At 46.4% G+C, this 24,825-nt stretch overlaps 1 protein-coding gene across 4 annotated transcripts in view; it reads left to right on the top strand.

The window, feature by feature from the left end:
• ARHGAP24 (Rho GTPase activating protein 24) overlaps positions 1-24,825 on the top strand; it is a 274,498-nt gene that overhangs the window by 244,509 nt on the left and 5,164 nt on the right. For all 4 annotated transcript variants that reach the window (XM_044428535.1, XM_044428537.1, XM_044428538.1 and 1 more), the window contains 4 exons: positions 14,927-15,059; positions 16,984-17,057; positions 18,290-18,411; positions 22,505-23,579. In XM_044428535.1, coding sequence (XP_044284470.1) covers positions 14,927-15,059; positions 16,984-17,057; positions 18,290-18,411; positions 22,505-23,579 — 1,404 coding nt within the window. The remainder of the gene's footprint in view (positions 1-14,926; positions 15,060-16,983; positions 17,058-18,289; positions 18,412-22,504; positions 23,580-24,825) is intronic.

Consider the following 24,825-nt stretch of genomic DNA (forward strand, 5'->3'; position numbering starts at 1 on the left):
AGCTCAGTGGTTCTCAATTTTCCCACACCAAGAGCTACAACTTTACAATCAAGCTGAAGACAGGGCCCAGTTTTTAAATGTTGTATTACTTTTAGCTTTACCACTTCTCCTCTCTTCTTCATTATTTCTGTCAATCTTTCTCTATTTCTCCTCCCTCCCTCTCCCCCTCTCCCCTGCCCCCCATCTTTCTCTTTCTTTCTAAAAGGTGAAACTTACATCAATGGGATTTGAACTGGCCATGAGGATCGTACGGGTACCCATGGGTAATTCATGTTGTGGGTTGTATCTAGATATCCATTATCTAGATTTTGTGCCACAAAAAGAAAAGGAAGGGGGGCTGAGACATTGATGGGAATTAAAATAAGCTGCTGGTTCCAGCAAGCATTGTGAGCTTCCCGAGGGCTCATCCCTTCCCACCTCCTCAAGGCCCTGCTGCGTCCTTGAAGAGGCAGCCAGCATGAAGGAAGAAGGAACTCGGGGACTCAGTGCCCAGGGTCCCTGCTCCAAAGCCGCTGGAGCTGAGTCTCCTATTCATCATATGGCCGCCCAGACAACATCAGGACAACAGGAAATGGGCCCATCAGTTTGTTAGAAAGTGAGAGATCCCATAAGGAGGAATTGAAAATAAAATGCCAACCAGGAAGGGAGCACAAGCTCCAACTGAACTATGTTGAATGTTCTTAACCAACACTGCCCACTGTATCCCACCAGGAACCGAAGCTGAGCTTTCTGCCACCTGCATTTCCATTCATTCCGCAGAGGAAAGCGTGTATGTGAGAGAGAGTGCAGCAAATCCTTAATGCAGAGCCCTGCCCTTCACCTCTGCAACGCTTTTCTGCCAGCAAGCACATTTAGCCTCTGCAATCTACTGGGGGGCGTCCGTGCTGTGCAGGGTGTCGCCTCTGAGCCCCCGTGTTTGTGTAGCGAAGGCACATTTCTGCTGGGCTCAGCAACGACCTCTCCTGCCATTCAGTGACTGCAGTTCTGTTTGCAGGGCCCCTGCAGGCTCGTTCTAGCCTGCAAAATGCTCTTTGTAAGGGATGCCTGTATTCGACTCTCTCACTGACATGTCTGAAGGCACAATGAATGCTTTACACAGAAGCCGGGGGCTTCCACAGTTTGCCAGAAAATAGGACCAGAAAACCAGACTAAAGCTGCCCCTCCCAAGTGCCACGGAGGCGTTGCAACCGTGCATTTTCTGCAGATCCTGATTTCATGTAAGGTAGCTTCCTGTGCTTGGACTGAGTGAGCAAGCCTGCATCACTATTACTTTCCTGGGAGTAAACTCCATTGAACGCCATTAAATATATAAAATAAACTCAGTGGGGCTTACTTCTGAGATGACATATATAGACAGTGTAGAATGTGAATTCAGTCTTTTTCTGCGCGTTCCAATATCTTGTGTGGATTATGGCATATAGTTTTCCATGCACTTTTGCAGTGGGAAATCTCTCAGCAAATGAAACAACATTTGTCTTATTCATTTCCATGTATGTCTTGAACCTTCCTGTGAGCTTCGGTAAGGCTTACAGCATTTTAAAAATGCTCCTGCCTTTGTTTAGTGTCAGCCATCACTGCCACTAAAGGGGCACTGTCACCCTGTCTTGTCCCTTTCCTTTTCTCTGTGTGGCCATTATGCCACCCAGAGATAAATAAATATAAATATCTAAAACAGTCAGTTAAAACAGTGTTGTAAGAGATTTAAAAAAAAAAACATAAATCTGGGGCTGAGCCAAGCATCTCACTTGTCTCAGGAACATTTTCGGCAGTGCAAATCAATTCTTCTCCATTTCTGTAGTTTTTCAGAAAAATGTATTCAGAAAACCAGTCTGAGGCGTGAAAAAATGCAGCATGATTGCTTCATGTCTCTACTTGCCCGTGTTCTAAATTCCCTTCCGCTGGATTCACTGATGTTACTGCATGTCCTACTCTGATTGGCTGTCTGCGCCATGACACCGTGCCATTGACTCAGTGGTCCCTGACTAGGGGGAATCGCCTGCTAGGGGGGAAAAACAGAGCCAGACAAAACAAGGATGCTGCCCAGGACTGATAAATGAACACTTGCGTAAAGGGTTTTGTCTTTTTTTTTCCAAAAATGTCTATCCCATTGAAAATCTTAATTTCCAACCCTGGATGGGAAGTTGCATTACTTTGCTGCTGGTCTAGAGAAGGCTGTTATATGTCATCAATGTGACGCAGCACCTTGCACAAGAAGGTGGGAATCCTGAAAGAAAGACAATATGTCAGTCAGGTTTCTAGTGAGTCTCTTAAAAAATGGAAGGTCACTGGTGGAAGACAGACAGACATCAAGAACGCTTTTTGGGATTGGCTGCACCGGAGCACATGGAAGGCTGTGTATTGGCCGCTAAATGAGCGGTTGTCCCAGAATATGCTTCTGCAGTTAGACTGGCTGACTTGCAATAATGGTTAGTTGCACTTGGCTTTGGGTTTTGCTGAGGGAAGAGCTGCCTATATGGCAAGCTGCAGTTTTAAGAAGAAAGTGCAATTTGCTTACTTTCAGATTTCTCTGCATTTGCACATTAAGAAAAACAAAGCACTGGATCCTGTTTGTTGTGCCGTGGAGGGGGAAGGGCAGTGAAATGCTAGAACAACATGTCTGTGCTCAGGAGCAATGCTTCTTCAAAGCAATCTATTGGTTTATCGCTCTTTTATGGACTGCATCTATCTTTGTGCGGGAGGCAGGTAATTTACAGTTAAACATTATGGCTTTCTAATTGGACTTTCAGGAAAGTGTGGAAGTGTTTTCAAGTAAGCACTGATCATTTTGGAATGTTTGGTGTTTCAGTGAAATTCCCAAGACAGGTTTACAGCATATGAAAAAGGCTGTTAATCTGGAACAATTCCATTGATGATAATGAAACTACACTGGAAGTTTGCTGCTCTCTTTGGCTATCATCTCAAGGGGGTCTTGTGAGATGCATATGCTGCAGTACAGTTTGCCCCCCTCCCCACCCTGCACTAACAGAACTTCTTAGAATTAAAACCAACCCTGGATTTCAAAATTGGGCCGTCAAGCAGCTAGAACTGACTCCAAAGCTCAGATTTCTGGAGCTTGTCCTGCTCATTTCAGGTACAGGTTGTGTAAGAGGTAGCCAAGCAGGGAGAGCAGAACCATCTCTGTCATTTGGTAGAGTGGACAGTTGCCTCAACTGGCGGATACTAGGAAGCGGTGGCAGGCCATTGGAGAGAGAGCCGTGTGCTGGGCTGCCTGGACTCTGCCTCTTGAACCAGCCAGCCTGCTCTCTTCTGCTGGGGTGAACAATGGTGTCCCATTCCCACTGCTGAAGAAAGAAGTCTGGTTGGGCCTTTAGTGGTGTAATGGAACCAAGGCTTGCAGGGAAGCAGTGCCTACACTTTTTTATTAGTACTGATGCTTTCTTCTACCTCTCCTCTCAGAACTCCCTGTCCCCTCCAAGCTTAGCTGCAGGCCTCACAGTGGATGGAGCAAACTGAACTTTCCCAGCAATGATGTATTGTCCTTTGTTGTAATGTAAAGCATCTAGCGTGGCTTAGTCTTGAATGGCCAAATAAGACCTAGAAAGTTCCTTGAACTGGTTTGTTGATATGTTCCTTGAACTGGTTTGTTGACAGCTGTTTGCAAGGGTGGTCCCTCCTTCTTAGAGTGGTTGTGGGAATTGTCCTGAAGAGGACCTATGGACCAACATGTGTGGCTACACTGCTGCATTTTTTGTGTGCAGAATGGAAGCCAGTGCCACCTTGTGCATCACCTCAAGCCGCAACATCTCATGGCCGGGTATCATAGGGTGGGGTCTGATGAGCTTGTGGGAGAGATGCCACAATATATCCTCCACATTCCCTTTTTGGGGCTCAGAAAAGACTTGAATACAGTGCAAGCTTTTTCTAACGACACACTGAAAATGCTCAGAAATACAAAGGCTTTTTGTGGCAAGCTGGGGTAGAGAGCTGGACCCTCGCTGCCAGCCACACACTCTTAGAGGAAAAAAAATCCAAAACCTCAAGACCAAATTAAACCATACACTAGCCAGGGCAAGACACTATCACCATCCCCATCATCTCCCTCTCCGTCTCCATTGTATTTACTTGTATCCAGCCTCTTCCCCGGGGACTGGGCCTCAAGACAGCATTCTCAGTGCTTGGGATTCAAGGCAGCTTTCCCTTTGTAATCATTCTCTGCAGGTACTGCTTTGTTCAAATGCTCTTCTAAAATGAGCTGTGTCCCGCATGTTTGGTGTGCTTACCCCAGTGATCTGTGGCTCCAGCAGATACGCTACTGGTGTGCCAATTGCCACGTTTCATCAATAAGAATGCTGGAAAGAGATGGTGTCCCTCGAACTTTTCCAGTGCTCATGGTCACATTTAAGTCAGTTTCTGTGTATAACTTGCAACGCTCTCTGATCATGGGCTGCATATGGATCCCAGCAAGCAGTTCTGTCATCACCTATCTTGTGAGAACTGGGAGATTGCATTCCATTCCATTTCACTTCATTGAATTGATGCATCAAGTTATTATCCTGGGTACCAAGATGTATGCAGTATTTTTCTCTTCTGCAAGCAGATGTTTTTCAGCCCTCCTCGCAGAGCAGATCCACTTGCAAGTTTTAATGGAAAGTGCATGCCCTACCTTAGGATTCCAAGTCAACCAGAAAACCCAATTTTCCCCCTATAAGACCCCTCAGAACAATACTACATTGTGGTATGGCATCAGTCCAGAGCATTATAAGAATTTAAACATAGTATCTTGCTTCACAGAAAAAGAGTGCTGGTATATTCTGCATGCTCAGCCTCTGATTTCACTTAATCCCTTAAAATAAGCAATACACTCCCCCCACACACACACTCACACTCTTTTGTAGCATGCAAGTTTATTTGTGACTGTGTGGAGGCATTTCATACAGCTGTAATTAAAATATTTTTTTTCTTTAAAGAATTACACTAGGTAATCCTTTCGGCTTGTAATATGTCCCACACATGTGCACTCAAAACGCATGGGCACTCAATTAACATTACTGGTCTTGGAAAAATGAATTCTGGGCACCTTTCAAAAGACTTTAGCTACAATGGCTGTGGGTCACAAAATTGCCCTTGGCTGTGCTTTCCTAAGCCATGCCTCCAGGCGACTCTGCTGAAACATTCAAGTCCTTTGGGGAAATGGGGTGGTTATCCTTGTCCACTTAGGAGAACAGGTGTGTTACAGGGATTGACTGTAGCCAAAAAAAACCAGGCCTCAGCAAGCTTCAAAGGAAGGGTACGGTGTGGAAATGGCTCTTGGGCTGGGAATTCTTAGTGGCTCATGATCCCAGGAACTTGGCCTTGATTGGCCCATTGGTCTACCTGAGGGCTGACACAAGCCACAATGGATGCAGCTGCTGTCCAAGGTACTGCAGCATTAACCTTTCAGCAGAAAGGTTCAGCACAGGAATTGTGCCTCTGTGCATGCTAACTCAGAAACATCGCAAAAGGCAAGACAGCGGGGGAAAGCTGCACGCGTGAGATACTGCCGTTCTTAGCTTACTTGATAGTTTGTTTCTCAGCTTAATTATACAAGAGCTGGCACCCATTTAGAACTGTTATTCATCACAGAGTCCCAAGGCACTCTACGGGCATTAATAAATAAAACTTCTCAATTGTCATGCAAGGAGGTATCCTCATCTCTTGCCTTATGAAAGGAACACCCAGCCATAAATAAGAAAGCATCGTTGTGCCTCTGTGCTGTGGCAAGTCATGGGGGCGAATGGTTCCTCTGTATTCTGGAGGACTCACGCCTCCTTCGGACTTCTGTGTCCACTTCTGGGCACTTCCCTGAGAACAATGCAGGGGTCTGTAAAATTACACGTGGTGTGAAGAAAGTGGATCTCCCCAGGGACCCAGTGAAGCCGATGACGGAAGAGCCAGGATAAACAGAAGTAATTTTTTCTTTGCCCAAAGCGTAGCTCACTATGAAGTCATGATGGCCAACCGATGATGGCCAACAACTTGGACAGCTTGAAAGAGGTTTAGACAAATTCAGGGAGGATGCAGTGAAAGCTGGTACTAGGCACGGTGGCCGTGCATTGCTTCCAGGATGCATGAACTGTGAGCTGAAGGAAGCTGTTGCAGGTCTCCCTTGGCCATCTGCTTGGGCTCTGTGGGAACAGAACAGTGCACAGATTTTAGTTAGGGATACCCGATCAGGCCACATCAACAAGACCCCAGTAATGCCATGTTAGCTCCCCTCAAAGGGGCAACTGCCCTTTCGTGCAGAACCCAAGGCAGCCCGTCTTTTTCTACACCAGCATCATAAGACTGTGGCAGGTGCTGATTGATGGAACTTCTTTTGAGTTCATCTTTTATCAGAGTGTATTGACATGCCTTTGTTCTTCATGTCTGAGAGAAAGAACTTTAATATCTTTAAGATGTGGAAGGATGTGACAAATCCACCCATCCCTACAGCAGCTCTTCAAACAGATGAGGGAGGGCAGGGAAGGGGATGGGCATTTGGGGAATCTGTGGGGAGCTGGGTGGGAAGGAAGAATGGCAAGGAAGAGGAACATAGGAATGCAAGAAGCATCATGCTGGACTAGACCACTCTAGCCTTCTGTTCACACAGTAGCTGCCCAGCTGCCCACTGGAAACCCCCAACTAAGTCATGAGTGTAATAATACCTTCCTGCCCATGTTCCCCAGCAACAGGCACACTATCTCAGATACTGGAAGTAGCATATAGCCATAAGTCCTAGTAGCTCAATTGAGATTCTCTTCTTGAATTTGCCCAGTCCCCTTTTAAAGTCATCCAAATTGGTGGCCATCAGTACATCTTATGGAAATGAATTTCACAGTTTGATTATATGCGGTGGGAAGGAGTCTCATTTTATCTGTCCTGAATCTCCCTCCATTTAGCTTCGTGGCATGACCACACTGGAATCCAGCTTAATGAGTGAGTGATAAAAAAATCTCTCCTTACCATTTTTTCCACACAATACCTAGTTCTGTACCCCTCTGTCATGCCTCCCCAGAGTCACCTTTTTTCTAAGCTAAACAATCCCAGCCATTGTAACCCTTTTTCCTAGGTGGTTGCTCCATCCTTTTGATCGTTTTAATTGCCCTTTTCTCCACTTTTGTCAACTTAACAATATCCTTTTTGGGTGTGGTGACCAGAAGCATATATGTTATTCTCGGTGTGGTTGCACCATAGAGTTGGATAAGGGGAGTACGATCTTGGCAAGGACAAGAGGAATTGTCCTATTGTCTTTCATTCAGTCAGAGGAGAATTTGGCACTAATAATGCTCAACTTCCAAGTCCAGAGGTCCCAAAGAACTCTGAGATTTCCAGGTCAATGGCAAGCAGCATTTCTCCAGATGGCATGCTTACAGTATTGACTTCCATTGTCAGATTGGGCAGTTGGTTCTCAGACATTTTCTCCACTATGACTTTGCTTGAATACTCATGGAAATTACACATTTGAGTTTGACTGCATTTTAGGAATATGCAGTCTTTTTGACCCACGCTAATGTAAGCAAACCTTCAATTATAGAGATAAACAAGAAATTAAATGAAAACTGGAAGTCTTTTAATAGTATTTTTAATGAAAGAATCCAAATTGGATTTCTTCCCCCTCCTCCACTTTTTATAAAGTAAATTATCTTTCTCATCATTAGTTCATTGCCGTTACTGCGAGATTGGGAACATGTGTCAGAGTAGGAAAATATCTGAGATGTCACAAAGATGGTTATTAATATTTATGTGTGAACATTTTCCCTGGACATTTCTGAAAAACAAATAAAGTCTCGGGCTCAGAGGAATTTAAAAGTGGCCCAGCTGATATGAGTTTCATGGGACTGAGAGGATATGCCATGCCTGCCTAAACCTCTAGGAGGATCTTGTGTGTTGTTGTCTAAGGACTCACAAACTGTAAGTTTATCTGCACAAAGTGCTATTCCAAAGCAAATGGTCTGCACATGATTGTTACGAGATTTAAGTTTGTACAGGAGTTGGCCAAGGCCCTAGGAATGCATATTTTAAGTCCCCTGTGTCATCTAGCTGCATAAACCAAACCTGCCCAGGCCCTCTGTGACGTCAGACCAATGGGAGCTGGGGAGGGCATGGAGTGTGGCATCCCTGCCTGAACAGCCCCACCGTGTTCTTACAGTATATCTGCAAATTGTACTGAGGGAAGCTGGGCAAGCCGACAGGTCAATGGGAAAGAAGCTGCAAGAGCAGAGAGATCAAAGGGCAAGGCCAGGTGTCCCAGGCATGCTTGTTGCATTGCACTTAAAAACAAGCAAGCCACGTGGCATAGTGGTCAGACTGTGCAACTGGAACTTAGAGGATCCCCATTCTGGTCTCCACTCAGTCGTGAAGCTGATTGGGTGATTTTGGCCTTGTCACTGACTCGCAGCCTAAGCTACCACACAGGGTGGTGGTGAGGACGAAATGGAGAAGAGGAGGAGGAGGGTCAGGTAAGCTGCAAAGGGAAAGAAGTGGGGTATAATAAGAGCAACCTATTCATCACAGTATATCTTAGGCTTTCTCCAAGTTTGCTCAGAGTGGTGAGTAGGATGTATTCTTCCAGCAACTATAAGTAGGAGGTGAAAAACAGTTCAGAGGGGTGACTGGCCCCTGGTTTCCTGGTGAATTCCTTGGAAAACAGGGATATTAACTCAAACCTAACACTCTATATCAGCCATGATGGAGAGCTGGGAATTGTAGTCCTACCCAGCTGCGGGGCATATTCGCCTAAGCTGCAGCAGCTGCTGCTTTTTGCTGTCATGCATGAAACATGAAGCTGGATGGCGATTGCTTCTTGTGGAAGCCCATGCAAATTGAATTCCAGCATGTGCTGGTACAGAGCGGAGGCTTGCGTGGCCTGGGCGCATCACCTCTTCTGATAAAGAAATAAATGCAATGCAATAAAGAGATGTAGCCGCATTGGACCACACTGATGGCCCACCAGAGCTCAAACGGAAAGAACGGCTCTGAAATGATGCGTGTCTCGGATGTGAGCATGATCCCTGCAGCATCAAATAATTTGGCCTCTACCTGACTGAGTCACGTGGATGAACATGGGAAGGATTGCTGTTCCTACAAGGGAAATGCCTGTCCTTCCTTGCAGCGGGAGCTGCTTCCACACCAGTCTGTGCACATTATCCGGTCCCACGTGCTGCCCAGCCAAGATCAGTGACAGATTGCTGCATCCGGCTGAGGGCAATCTCACCAAGTATTGCATTTTAAAATTACAGAAGCTCAATTCTGTCTCAGGCATTCAGTGATAACTCATTTTCCTTGTCTCACGGTTTACAATCGCTTTATCGGAATAGCAACCTCAGCTTTCCCAGCTCCCAGGTGTGGGTTTAATATGCAGCCTGTAAATCTGTCATCACTGCCCATGAGTCTCAGAGTCCAGACAACCAAGAAAAATGGCTTTTAAAACATCAATACGCTCAAGCCAGCCCACTGATCCAAAGCGAAGGGCATAATGCATCCAATGCCGGTCTAGCTCAGTTCTCACTCACTGCCCTGAAACCCACTGCCCTCATTCAGAGTGAAATAGCTGGAGAGGAAGAAGTTTGTTGAACTCCACTAACCAAATGGGTACTGTGGCAAAGAAAGATACAGTTTGGCCAAGGAGAAGTAGGAATACTGAGGATTTGTTTCATTGCTTTTTAAAGAAGAACTTGCCAAAATTCAACTGTTTCATAATAAGCAGGATGACAAGACATGAAGAAATAAAATAGACAGATGCATCCATCCAGGTTTTGAGAGCTCTTTGAAAGTCTTTGAAACCCTAGGTATTCAACTGCATGTGAAATGCTAAATTTGGGATGCCACCGCTAGCTCTTCATGTATAAGAGCTTTGTTGCAGGCAGGGAAATAGGACTCTCTCCATGCTGTAGCTACTGAATGTGGCTTGTGCAGATGATCAAGAATTTCTTTATAGGCAGGGTTAAAAGAACTTGAAGTTCAAAAAAACGAAATGTAGGAGAAAAGTGGTGGATTTGTCCATCGCCAGAAAGCAGTGAAGATGCAGACTTGGCTGGGAAGGCAACTGCTTGGTAAGTGATCCATATCAAAAAGGGTAGGGTCATGAAGCGCTTTGATGGGGAGGCAAATCAATTTGCCTACATTTGGGTTTTCCCTCAAAGAGCAAGGAAACAGGGAGGGCCTTTTTGAGATGTACCAAGAGGTGAGCTCGCATTCTATGAAATATTGTAGTTTTATGCAGTGGGAAAAAATGTTTTAATAGTACTCTGAAATCTTAACAAGAGCAGAGCTATAACTTCACCTCTATGTTTGGAAATGTCCTTGGATATTTGGGCATGTGGTAGCCCCATACAACTTCCTCCAAAAGTATATAGGGTTGCTGGCCTCAGGGTCTAACTAGGATGCTGTGAGGGTGCCTTCTAAATAAACCAGCTGGTGCACAGATACAATGCTTCCGCTTTAGAAAAATCGGGACACTTCCAGATAGCTTTTCGAAACATCGGAACCTCAGTGCAATCCGGGCCAAGCTTGAGGAAGCCAGCAACCTTTTTGATTTCCTAAAGCAATCATGTCAGCATTGCATTCTGGAGGCACTGGACATGGTGAATGAGGCTGCTGAGCATTACAGTCTACCATATCTGGAAGGCAGCCCACTGGAAAAGGCCGCCCTAGGAGATACACATACGCGTCCAAAGGTATGTGAACGGGCTGAATATTCATTTCCTTTTGGAATGACCTTATGCTGCTTGAGATCAGCCATGGGCTCAGTCCTATCACAATGCATGTGATGATCCACTGAACTCCGAGGTTTGCGGGCAATGGACACAGAGCAAGGAGGAACAGTGGTGACACTGCTCTTTTGCTAGTTGTGTTTTTTCACGATCTACCAGGAGAAGCTTGGATGGAGAGAGAATGAGACTGGAGAGGCTGCAGAATAGCTTGTATCCAGGCCTCTCTGGTCTCTTCCCCTCCCTGCCTTTCAAAATGCCCAGATCTGGGAAAATGGAATTCCCTATGGCCCTGTCCAAAACCCACTAGATTGCTCCCTCCAGTGGCTTTCCCCAGATGCCAGCTGTGATGCAACAAACACATTTCGGGGTGCTGACAAGTTTGCTGACAAATGTGAAACTTGCTTTTACAGTGCCCTGCTGTGCTTCTTCATTTCTTGCATGGGAAGAGACAGGACACCCCCCTCCCCAGCTGCCTCCAGCCTGTATAATTGGCCTGATAGGCATTTCCGCAATGCTCGTGATACCACAAAGCAAAAAAGAGGGAAAAAGTTGACGCTGCAGATGCTGGGAAGGAAGTCAGAGGCAACCGGGGCTGCCATGAAAAGAGCTCTGAATCTGTGCTGTCTGATTGAAAAGGAAAGGATTTGTGACTGTTTGAACACATACAAATCCTTCATATTATATTCTTAGGACAGCTTACAGGCCGGTGACACTGGGTATTCTGCTGGACAATAAAACGAACAATTGACTCCTCTCTCTCTCTCTCAGTCTCTGCTATCAGCTTATGGCTATGCAAGCATAACTATTTAAAGGGGAGGGGAACGGGGCAGCGAGGACGATGCCCACAGGCCAAGAATTTAGAAAATCCTTGGGGCATGTTCTGTTTAATTAAATTCTGTGCTAATCAGCCCAAATAGCTGGCTTGCCGTAGTTACAACAAGGGATTTAGACATGACTGGCTGTGATAGGCACTGTTACGCCAACATCCTAAAAGTTTTGTGGTAGCATCTTCTTTTGGACAGCAGAACTCAATGCAAACAACCCATTTCCCAGGCCTGTGGTTTGATGGAGCAGCAAAGTGGTTTTTAAAGAGCATGTTTATCTGGCCAGCTAAGAGAGGATATTGGATAGTTGCTGTGAAGGGAAACAAAACACTGGCCATTCCAGAAGAAGGCATGGAAGCCAACTGTAGTTTAGAAGACTGTGCTTATGGATGTCCTGCCTGCTCTGGTGGACTCACCTTCAGAAAATGACCTGGTGCCCCCCAAACGAAGCGTCATGGAGGTGCAGCTTGCAGGATCCGGAAGCAAATCAGTCAGCATCCCCAAATGTGCATGGTGGAGTTGCCTCTCGTTCATGTGCAGAGGTATGCGGTAACCAGCCCTTGGGAGCAGAGGCAAGGAAAGGTTCAGGTGCAACCAGCAGCTGGCCAGAGGCAGAAGTGCCTACCTGAGGATTAGGGGCTTTTCAGAATAAAAGTGCATGTGTGAGCAAGACCATGCGCATGCGCAGTGCCTCCCTCCAGTGGCACTGATGGCCGGCAGCTCTGGGGATTATGCCATGGCATATTTTTCCTCTGGACCTTTCCTCCAAAGCATTTAGAGTCAGATATGTGGCATAATCCTATCTCAATCATCCCAAGAACTTGGTGAGGTAGTTTGGATGATTAGCCATTTGAATGTGGGTCTTTTCATTCAGGGTTCAATAACTTATTTGCTGCCCATGATATCACACTGGCACCAGAGGCAAAATCATTTTACTTTCCTGAAAACTTCCAAACATGTCATCTGTGCCAAGCTGTGTCCATGGCGTGCCTTCCTGGTGTGGCAACACAAACAGTGGCAATGAGTCTCTCTCTCTTGCAAACATGAACTCTTTTGCTTAGCATTTGATGTCCACCCAGCAGTTAGGGAAGAGGGGAATGAAAGACCATTTTTTAAAAGAGTCTAGTACAAACGGGGTGGCAATTTGTTCTAGGGGCAACAGGGTCTTAGTCCAGGGCTTTTTAATCTAGGAACACCAAACAGTATTTTGTGCAATATCAAAGACGGGGAAAGTGCATTTGACCAGGGCTGTAGCAACATTTTATGGGGTTTTGTTTTCACAGGGAACTGTGCCATTTTAAGGGGACAATGTTTTTTTGAAAAGAGTTGCAAAATTGCTGCATAATTGGTACCGATACCTCTGCATTTGTTAAAGTGAGTGCAGAGAGGGGTGAGGTTGCATTAGAAGACGTGTTTTGGATTGCCTCTTTTGCTGCCATTTCAATGGCCAGCAGAAGTGACCTGCAACACCATTCAGTCTCCCCCCGCACACACACACACACACACACACACACAAACTGTACATTGTGCTGCAAAACGGCTGTTGCAGCACTTTGACCGAAGCAGTGCAAGCCACAATATGAAGCCAGCCCCCTTTGCCAAAGCAGGAGTGATGTGTGATGCTTTCCGTACGAGTCACACTGAAAAGGGCACATCTTTGCCCCTGCTAGAAGACCCAGGCAGGGCTCTTTCCCTTACAGATTCCCCCTGCTTCCATTCAGCCCGAGCCGTCCCTCAAAGTATCAGAAATGGCTCTCATATGTGTGATTGGAGGGGGAAAATCTCCGGGAAGCTGACTCTGAAGCAGATTTGAAAACCCGGCATCTCCATTTTAGAAAGCAAGCTCTGCTTTAGCGACAGCTCACATCTCATTAGGTGGGCGCACAATCCACCCTGAGAATTCTCATTAAGACCACTACAGCAGTAATACTCTACACCAAATGAAAGTGTCTTTGGCCTGGGGGAAGGTATTGCGTACAATCTCTTTTTACAACAGCACCATCTAGTGCTCATCTGCAATACTGCACCCTGCGCAAAGCTTTTGACCCGCCTGGCTGGCTCAGTAAAAAAGGCATCAGAACGTACATTTAAGTCTCAGCAATCCACATTTGCCAAGAAGTGCGCATGATTCAGAAGAAGAGCGTTCTTGCTTCCAGTCTAATGAATGTGGAGAGACCTGATGGAATTGCAGTGGCCCTCTGCCCTTTTTTACAGAGAACTGTCCTGTGTTTAAAGGGCTGTTCTGTCCATTTCTGGTTTAAAGCTAAAGCTTCATCAGGATTCTCGCCTCTGTTAGCAACGGAACTGGTGGCCTTCCAGCCATAGCCATGTACCCACTGCTGAGCTGGAGCCCGTGACTATTTCAGTTATAATAATTATTTCTACATTTGCATCTGTAAATACATAGAACCGAGCACATGCAAATTTACCCTCGCTGGTTCATGTTTTTAAGGGGTGCATTTACCCCTTTTTGTCCATGATGAGGTGGAATTAATTGGCAGCAGATTTCTTGGCACATGGAAGCATTTCTTCATGCAGGGCAAAAGTAGCGCTTGGAGTTTTGCGGTGAGGGCCACTGGCTCAGAAAACCTTCCGAGGAGATTAGGTGGCTGCATACAAGAGGAGAAGAGACTGCTTTTGCCGTGGTGGCCAAACGGGCCCTCCGTGTCCAGTGCCACCAATCAGTGCTGGCTTCAGGTTTGGGGCAGGCGCTGGGCACGAAGCTCTTGTGAGCCCCCTCACTGTGCTCGAGCCACTTGGGTGGCCTCCCCTTCTCTCCTCCCTCCAGGCCCAGCCGGCAACGCCTTCCAAGGGGTGGATGAGGCACTCTCCACGGTCCACCCACGCAGTGGTGTGAAGAGGGCATGTGGGCAGGCCTCCGTAGCAAGGAGAGAGGAGTGGGCCAGGATGCTGCAGGGGTGTGGCCACCAAGGACCCTCCCAGGATGGGCTGTGGCCCAGCAGCTGCCCAGTTGTGCTGATCCCTGATGTCAGTTGATGTGGAGGCAGCAAGCAGCAAGCAGGGGAAGCATGTGGCCTTCCTGCCTTGCTCACAGGGCCCTTCTGGAGCATCTGACTCCAGCCTCACCGACCCTTCGGTCTGGCATAGCAGGCCCCTTCTCTGATCGGTTTTAGCAGTGGCAGCAGCAGCAGAATAGCTTTGACTGGCATTGCTTAACCTTCTTCTCCATTTAGGACTAGGCAACCAACCATCACTCTGCTTAGCCAATTCACAAAGGGAATGAATGGAGACATTGTTTCATGGAATTAGCGATTTCCCTGATCGTTAGTGCTTATTTTCCTGCTCTGCTGGCTCTACTTTCTTCAGCCTTGTTCGAGGAGATCCACAACAGACAATCACATCCCAGGTGTTACGTTTCCAACGGTAATCATGTCTGCTCCATCTCCGCAGAAATACCGATGTTCACACAGTGGCATCGCTGCTGAAACTGTACCTCAGAGAACTGCCAGAGCCGGTTATCCCTTATTCCAAATACGAAGATTTCCTTTCTTGTGCCAAACTGCTCAGCAAGGAAGAGGAAACGGTGAGCTCGGGGCCTTGGTGTTGGTCACAAAATTGCCAGCTACTTTGTGATCTTTGGGGATCTGAGTGGTTGACTCTGCTCCTGTTGGATCGACAGTTGTTTGCTAAGTCAGCCTGTTTGCCCATCTAGTCCAGTGCTGCGTCATGGCAGCTCGCCAGGATTCGAAGGAGCTCAAGTTCATCACTAGAATGTTTAATGGAATTTATTTATCTATTTATTTATTTATTTTTCGATTTATATCCTGCCTTTTCCCCCAAAGGGCTCAAGGCAGCTCACATCTCCTCCATCTTATCCCCACAAGAACAGCCCTGTGAGGTAGGTTGGGCTGAGAGTTTGTGACTGGCCCAAAGTCACCCAGTGGGCTCCATGGCCGAGCGGGGACTAGAACCCAGATCGCCTGAGTCCCAGTCCCGTGCTCTTAACCACCACGCCACACTGGCTCACTGGCCATTGGAATTGCCAAAGAATGAAGCAGGTGCTCTGCCCGGATTCTGCATCTCCCCCCACCCCCCGATTCCTGAGAAATGCATGATATGCATGATATGGGACTGTTGCTGTTCAGATTGCCCATTCTTCACTGGCAACAGGAGCAGATCGTAAACAGCTGGGCTAGGACGGGGGTGAGCCATGGGGCTGGCAGTGGGCACCTCTGTGCAGGCTTCCGCTGCTGGCACCATGGTCCTGGGCATGCTTCACGCAACCCAGTAGCATTTTATTTCTGTTCCCCAAACACGTTTGCATATGGCTAGGGATGTGTGAGGCATCAGTCTGGGGGTGGGACTCTGGGCTCGGCTCCCCGACTCTGATCTGCCTTGCAGCGCCCCGGAGCCCGAGCTGCTGGTGGGCATGCCCGGCATTCATGGGGTGCTCACCAGGAATTAAGTCCCATTAAGTGCCCATCTCCCACACGGACGGACTGCAGCTGCCATTTGGGGGGCAGCATCTGGTGTGGAAGAAGGTCGCCAGCTGCACAGCCGTGGGCTTCCTCCCAGTCTGGCTTGCTTTGAAGACCAGGCTGAGTGCAAGAGGAAGGGCTGGATTCCAACAGGGTTCCTCCCAGTCTCACATATGGCTGTTTTCCTTAGGAGGCAACACTTTGATGTTCTGCTATCATGAAAGATTCTTCAGATCCTATGAGTCTGGGGCCCTTTCCTGCCCCCTCGGAGCTAGCATGGGAAGAACTGTGCCCACTGCCCTCCCCCAGTGGCAACTGGGCCTTGGTGGCGGCGGAGAGAAGGATGGGGAGGAGGCGGGGGGCGTGGGGTTGTGTCAGTCCCAGCTGGTGCTCCCGCTGGACTGGGTGGACCACTGCTCTGGTCCAGCATGCTTTTCTCGTGCTCTTGTGTTCTTAGGTGAGAAGGAGGTGGTCTGTCCTCAGCCCTCAGTATACAGCATGCTTCCTGTGTCATCCCATCTGTCAGGCTCATTCAGGGCATCGTGTCAGTATTTCAGGTTTAGCACTAAAATGCTGAACCAGGAAATTTGGACCAAAAATGGTTAGACCTGTTGGTGCATTAGGAAAAAATCCAGAAGTAGCAATGAAGGAACGCCTTTATCAGGATGAACAAAAATGTCCCAAAAGCAGTGAGAAAAGTTCTCTTCTTCAGATGGGGTAGTGGGAGGAAGATATTGAGCGCTTCAGCTACTGGGCAGCTTGGGTAGTCTCCTGTCTGATTAGGGTTGTGTCTGTGGGCAACAGGGTGGCACTAATGTTGAGGCAGTGGCCACCTCCTATTGCTACCCTGAAATAATGGCAGCTGTAATCTGTCCACCCTGTTTCAGCAACTGCCCACCACAGTCTGGATGAAGAATGTATAAAGGGTGGTTTAGTGGAGAATATTGTGCATCGGTCAGCTGTCTTTTGTTTCAATTACTGCTGAAATGTTTGTGCATGTTTAACATACTTTTTGCACTCTTTGCACAGGGACTGAATGAATTGGTGAAACAAGTGAAGAGTTTGCCACTTGTTAACTTCAACCTGTTGAAGTATATTTGCAGGTAACTCATGTCCTGGCCTGAATCCCAAAGCATCATTTCATAGTTTTCAACAATATCATTTGGATAGCAGTTTTCTCTCAGCAGTTTTATGAGGAGTCCCAGTGGACTGGTTCAGTCATGAGAAGTTTCTTTTGCAAATCCTTTCATACTTCAGAGCAGGGGTGAGGGGAGAGTAGATCTCCAGATGTTTGGGGTTTCAACTCCCAGCATTCCTGAAGACTGGCCATGCTGGCAGGAGATTTGTAGACTCAAGCCTAAAACATCTGCAGAACTACCCAGTGCCTGCCTTTGCTTTAGATAACTCGGCCCGTCTTCACTATGGTTTGTACTCACTCCTTTCCCACTGACGTTCTTTTTTCACACCCGCAGGGGATTCGGAGGCATTTCTCACCTTAGATTTTGCCATGAAAAAATAAAAGTAAAACTCTGTTCAAATGTCCTAGCCTGTTCTCTGTCGGTTGCAGTGGGACATATTGGGCTAGATTCATACTTGGTCATAACTACAATAGACTACTGAAATATTTATTTTAAGTCCAGTTGATTTCAGTGGGTCTGCCCTAAACAAAGCTAGATCCAACACAATCCATGCAAACATAGTCAGTAAAAAACTATAATTTATTAACTTAAGCTGCTTTTCTTCTTGGGATCTAGCAAAATAATTATAGTTTTCCAAATTAGCTCTCTTCCAGAATTCTGACCTTTGATTTGCATCTGGCATTCTCTTTCTTGGTTTCTTTTTCAAATTTGGGCAAATCCGATGCAGAACAATGGAAACTGTCTGTAGGCCAAACCTGATGCGATGTCTTGGCACAACTTTCAATGGCATGAAAGGAACTGGCAGAAATGGGCCAGCTGATCCAGAATGGGACTTGGGGGTAGGGGGCATCACCCATTACCCAGCTGCAGTCCTGAGCCAGATTACCTCACACAGGCATTCTCATGCCTGGGATTGGCACTGGAAGAAAGAATCTGTCCACATTAAGAGGTGCCTGCTTCCAGTGAGAACTGTAGGCATGGAGAGAGAACTATCCAAATTCTAGCAGACGGTACATGGTTACCCAGGGTGATAAGCAGTGTCTGTAATTTAGTTTTTAAAGCCATTCACACAGCTTCTAATTGCATGAATGCCATCCAGTCTAGTTTGGCACTGTCATTTAGATATGACTAAGCCCCTAATCCTGGATTTCCTCTCCCCCCCTGCCCACCTCTCTCTCCATGGGATGTCTTTCCAGGTTCCTGGATGAAGTGCAGTCCTACTCTGGAATAAACAAAATGAGTGTGCAAAACCTTGCTACTGTCTTTGGTCCCAACATCTTGCGTCCCAAAGTGGAAGACCCTCTGACCATAATGGAAGGTGAGTTGGAAGAGCTAATTGTACTGCAGACAATCAACTTGCTAGGCTACTGATTATAATTCTGTTGTTCCTTGGTGATCACAGCAGGAGTCTGGAAGCACCTAATGGCAGGCAAATCAAGGCAGGTAAAGTCACGTCCAGGAAGTAGAGTCAGGTCATAGTGGGCGTCCTCTTCCTCCTTCCGCTTTTGACTTTCCCTAGTATAATTGTGTCCAAAATATGACAGCCTTAGTGTTGTCATTTTTGCTTCCAAGTTCTGCTTTAATTTAATCTAGGACCCTCTTGCTCATCTTTCTTTTGGCCCCAGGTATTAAAACCAATTATATCTGTCTATGGAGATTAGCTATTAGTCATGGAAGATAAAGAGTATATGCATATACAATTGCGGATCCATTCCAGTATTGAGGATAAGCAGAAGGCAATTGTCTTCATAGGTGAGAATTTTGTTTAGTTGTTTTTTAAAAATAAGAGCTTACCAAATTTTATAAATTGCTCCAAAAATTGTGAAAGTGGGAAAGCCTGAAACTGACAGCTTCATCCATCAAAGCAGGGAACTTTGAGTTTGTTCTTAAAAGTTTGTCTTTAAAAGGTTTGCTCTTAAAGGTGTTGGTTTGGATCCCTGTGCATTCATGCGAGATTGTGGGGAGATGCCAAATTCCTTGTTAGCTAGTTTCTATATGACAAACAAGTGCAACATGGCCCATTCCATGTCAGAAGCAGCTGTACCTATTGGGTGTGGCTGACCAGATGTATGAGATTGTTGATTTGGTGCATTTTGAATAAGAATTTACCAAAATCCATACATTTTTTCATATATGGGATGAAACGAACCTGGGAGTTTTAAAGATTCAAATTCACAGATAAGCAAAAGTTAAGGACGTGTCCATCTCTAGTTGGAAGTTGCATGTGGACTTCTGGCCAGCCACAGTTTCAAAGTGGATCAGATCAGGGGAGGCAGAAGGTAGATTTAGGTCTACTCAAAAATGTGTAGTAGCTCAGTAAAGGTTTCTGGCTTTAACAAGAACCGATTCCTTCCCCCTGCTGCCACCTTAAGTTGTAACTTCTGCAATGAAGAAAACCTGGAGTAACAAGGGGTGGATTTTTCTGCAGAAGGGCTGTGAGTTCTCCCCATTTCTTACTCACAAAACAAAGTCCCAGGCTTAGAATTGTTTGTGTGTCTGTCATTTGACCAGGCTCCAGTGAAAAATAGCTACCACAAAGCAGACATCTGCCCCACCGTGGATTAGAAGAGCTTTTGTCCGATGCAGTAATGACAGTTCTTACATTCCTCACAAGTTATTAGCATCCAACTGCTGAGATTTAAAGACACTCTAACTATGCAGATAAATGCCCTGCCTGGCATTCCACATAATTGAAAAGATCTAAATATTTGGCTGTTAGTTTCTTCCGTGGATGTACATCCGTCTTATCAACTAATGATTTATTTTGCCAATTAGAGAGGGAAGGAAGGACAGCATGTAAATCAAAGTGCACTTCCAATCACCAATATTTCAGCCAGAATATTTTTGCATGTATTTCCCCATAAGTCATTAAATCAGAGAAGCCTGATCACTGTTAGTATAATTTATGTAGAAATAAAGGTTGTAATTAGCATCCTGCAGGCTATCAAGAGTCAGGACTCATTCTGATATGCATTTGGCCAAAAAAAAACCCATACAAAAAAGCATCCTTCTGAGCAGTGACATCAGTCCTTCAAAGCTCTGAGGCTACAATCCTGAATTCCTTCCTTCACCAACTGGTACCCTCTACATATTTTGAATTACAATTTCTACCATCCCTGACCATTAGCCGTGTATCTGGGGCTGATGAGAACTGTAATCCAACAACATCTGAAGGGGCCCATGTTGTGGTACACTTGTGCATTGGGATATTATTATCATGTATACCCTGCCTTTTTCCTACCAAGGGCTCAAGGCAGCTGACATCATTCTCCTCCTCCATCTTATCCCCACCACAACAACCCTGTGAGGTAGGCTGGGCTGAGAGTCTGTGACTGGCCCAGAGTCACCCAGTGGGCTCCATGGCTGAGCGGGGACTTGAACCCGGGTTGCCTGACTCCCAGTCTTGTGCTCTTCACCACGACACCACACTGGCTCCCATTGAATTCAATAGGCCTAAAATTTAATACACATGTACAGAATTGCACTGTTCATCTGTATTGACATTTGATCTGGGGAGGTGCCTGGTGTAGTCTGGGCTTCTTTTCTTTTCTTTTCCTTTTGGGTGACTGCTTTTGCTTCACCCACTTCACCCACTGGCCTCAATCTGAATGGCATCTTTGCCCACAGTGACATCAGCAGGCAGCCAGATCTGATTGGCTGAGTCATGTCCTGAGTTCAGCTTCACTCTGGGATGTGGTTGCAAATGCCCTGAGGCCATTGCATTTGAAGGAAAGAAGCACAGCATTCAGCTCTAAGCTCTACCAGCAAGCGGGACAGGGCTGCTCAAGAGTGTCCCCCAGGGAAATGGCTGAAACAGCAGTGCGATTACAACCCTCTAACTTTTTTTCTAGAAGGATTGACAAGAAGAAAGCCCTCATGTCTTGCTGGAGGCCAAGTTCCAAAGAGATGCTCCCTAAATTGGAAAGAAAGTCATGGGGCTTGTGTGCTCCAGGCCTCTGCAGAAAGACATGCACATCTCTTAGTGTGCATTTAAAACTGAACCCCGTCCTAACTTTGATCTATAGCATCAGCAGTCTTATATTCTGTACTGAAGGACTGATGCCACTTGGTGGCTGCATCCCATTTTGGAGTGGTTAATGATATTTATATTCAGTTAACTGAACAGCTCTGATATGATGTGCTTCTCCAGTGGACAAACCTAAATATTTCAAAAATGTGTAGGAGGTGCCCTGAGTTCCTCCTGAGTCCTACCAATTACATGCCATTTGAGGCTCCAGTCATATTGAAGTGAGCCTCATAAACCATAATTAGATCATTCATCTTCCAGCTCTTTTATTTCTTTTCACTGTTGACATTCTCCCTGAGTTTCTGAAGCTGCTGCATATGATCTTTCAATATTTACCATGTTCTGACATGACAGACTGACTGTATTAATACTGCAGAACTCATGAAGCATCAAAATGCATTGGGAGAATGAGGGTCCAGGGAACTCCATGAACTATTTGAGGAAAAAAGGGAAATTATCCAGCCAGGCTCAAGATCATCTAGATTACCGAGATCCACTTCAGTTCACTGTGTTCCAACTCCTGATTGCAAGCATCTCTTTTTGCCTATTTGACCAAGAAAGGAGACCCTTCGTTTAACATGTGCACCCAAATGCATTCCTTTCCCCATCGATTAAAGCATGAAGATGCATGTTTCTTGTCCACCCAACTTTTCATCTCCACACATTTTTCCTTTTCCTCCTAGACACAAATGCAAATCTATTACTTGTGATCTCTCCCCCAGTTCTCACCAGACAATCATTTTTTCTTTCACACTTGTTTTCTGATCTTAATTCCTCTTTTTTCTGTTTGCACAATTCATGTCACAAATATAATCTGTTTACACAGTTGATTTTTCTTTCTGCATACCCGCAGTCAGTGGTCTTTCCAGAGAGCCAGATGGTATTCAGGTGTTTATTTGTGCAAATATAGTTAGCAATTTAAAAATCTGCAATTTGTGGGCCATCTTAGAGACAGAAATTCAACCCCCCCCCAAAAAAAAATTCCTTGCAACCTAGCCCACTTCCAGTCTGAAGTGAACAGGAAATCTATCAAGGTCATATGAACCAACTTTCCCTGATTCAGTGCATCACCACTCCCTTTGTTGATTCCCCGCATTGTAAAAAAACGAACTGTTTACTCCTTGGGACAGGTGTTGCTATGCCCTTCCACCGTTCACTTACATTTCACTGTAAAATGATGCATACATGAATGGTGCTTTACTCATAATAATTAAGAAAGAGGAACAAATGGTGATGAATGGCATTGTCAAAGAAACTGATTGGTTTCCTTTGCTTTTCTTTTTCATACAAGATGAATCCAGAAAAAACACTGTCGCAGTAGACCCACATTAATGCGACATGTTTACCTGGGCTCGAGCTGCAGTATAACTGTGTTTTCTTCCAGGTACGGTTGTGGTCCAGCAGTTGATGTCCATGATGATCAGCGAGCATGAGCTGCTCTTTCCCAAGGAGGCAGATCTCCAAAGTGGACAGGAAGTGTGTAATAACAACAACGAGATCCAAAAGAAAGCGATCATGGGTCAGCTCCAGAACAAAGAGAACAACAACACCAAGGAGTCGTCACCGGTGAGGCACTGTTCCTGGGATAAACCTGAATCTCCTCAAAGAACCGTTGTGGACAATGGGTCCCCTACTGCCCAGCCTGGGAGCAAGTCCAGTAGCCCAAGAAACAGCATTCACAAACTGGACATCACCAGAAGCCCACCCCTCATGGTGAAAAAAAATCCAGCATTTAATAAAGGCAGTGGCATAGTCACCAATGGGTCCTTCAGCAGCTCCATGGAAGGTCAAGAGAAGACGTCACCAGCCTTACCCAACGGTACTTTGCAGACTAGAAGAACAGCTTCCCTGAAAGGGCCAGTCACCAAAATGGGCACACACAGTGTGCAGAACGGAGGTGTCCGAATGGGTATTTCCAGCACCGACCCCCATAGCAACTCCCTGAACAGCCGCAACCAGACCTGGGTGCCCAATGGGTACGTGACGTTCAGGGACAACAAACAAAAGGAGCCCATGAGTGACTCAGGCCAGCATAACAGACTCTCCACCTACGACAACGTCCACCAGCAGTTCTCTGTGGTGAACGCTGAAGATAAGCAAAGTGTGGACAGCGCAACGTGGTCCACCTCCTCTTGTGAAATATCCCTCCCCGAACATTCCAACTCCTGCCGGTCCTCCACCACCACCTGCCCTGAGCAAGACTTTTACGGGCCCAATTTTGAAGACCCTGTGCTGGACGAGCCCCAACATGAAGACCTCTCCAACCAAGCCGATTATGAGAGCAAAGGTGACCGGAGAAGTATGGGCGGGCGCAGCAGCCGGGCCACCAGCAGCAGCGACAACAGCGAGACGTTCGTCGTCAACAGCACGAGCAACCACAGCGCTCTGCACAGCCTCGTCTCAAGCTTAAAGCAAGAAATGGCAAAGCAGAAGCTGGAGTATGAGACGAGGATAAAAAGGTAAGCTGCGGGGCTCCGGTCAGCTCCCCTTCTAGGGCTCACAAGGAAATGGTGCTAAAGGAGACCGCCACAGCCCAGGACCTTGTCCATGGCACTGCAGAGGGAGAGTGGCAGTGTGCGCTGATACCAGATGCTTCCGTCAGTCGCATTCGTGCTGAGGGGCGGTTCCATAGGAAGCGACCTAATGCCAGGCCAGGTCATTTATGCATCCAGCAGAGTGCTGTGTACAGTCATGCTGGAAGAATGTGGTCCTCCGGATGTTACAGATGCGTTGCAACTTCCATCAGCCTCCATCACCGGTTATGGGAATGGGGACTCAAGGGAGTTGCATTCTGCCAACCCCTGGAGGGCACTCGTATGATAACCGTTGAGAACTACCAGTAACCATCGTGACTCGTAGCAGCAATGGACATCCTCGTCCGCTATGAATTCATCTAATCCTTCACTGAGTCCAAGCAGAGTTACCACATGTTGTTGTGTGGGCACTGTAGTAGATCGCAGTCAAAAGCATGCACATACCCGTGCAGTACGAAAGAGGAGCACATTAGCCATTCACTCAAATCCAAGTAAGCCAATTCAAAAAGTTTTAGATTGAGTGACTCACTCTCTCCCCTGGATAGACACCTTCCCCAATATATAATTTACTAGTCAGGTGAGCTAAGATCATTGCACTGAACCTTTCACTCAGATCCCAAGGAAAAATCATTTAAATTATATATGCTCTGACATGAAGCGCTGCATTAACAATGAGGTAGAAAAAAGGTCAGAAGACATCTTAGCATTTGGCTTAATTTATCTCTCAGGGGATTATACCTCACTCACATCTTCTGTTTTGCCACCAAGTGATCTAAAAAGCCAGCTGTAAATGCTAACGACTATCAGAAAATGTATTTCGCTGACTACCGAGGGACAGAGCTTGAGACACGCAAGAAAGAGTGTGTATTTCTCAGTGGCTGAAGCAGCAAAAGTCCCCTCTGCAGTTGCTCCTGTTTCTGATTCATAGCGTGAGTTTTAATGAGCTCAGGACGCTTTGATTCACATTATAGAACTTTGCAAATGAGCTTCCAAAAGGGCGTCAGCACATCAGAGCACTGAGCTGCCTGCATGGAAAGCCAAGGTTGCGGGGAAAGAGTCGCAATGTTTGCTCTGATGCTCAGAAATGCTGAGGAAGTTGCACTGGTTGCAACCTTGTGGTTTTAGAGGCATCATGCATCCTTGTGGGGCAGGGACTGGTGGGTTAAATTTT

Source organism: Varanus komodoensis, unplaced genomic scaffold (genome assembly GCF_004798865.1).
Source record: "Varanus komodoensis strain SLA01 unplaced genomic scaffold, ASM479886v1 scaffold2, whole genome shotgun sequence".
NCBI classification, from domain to species: Eukaryota; Metazoa; Chordata; class Lepidosauria; order Squamata; family Varanidae; genus Varanus; species Varanus komodoensis.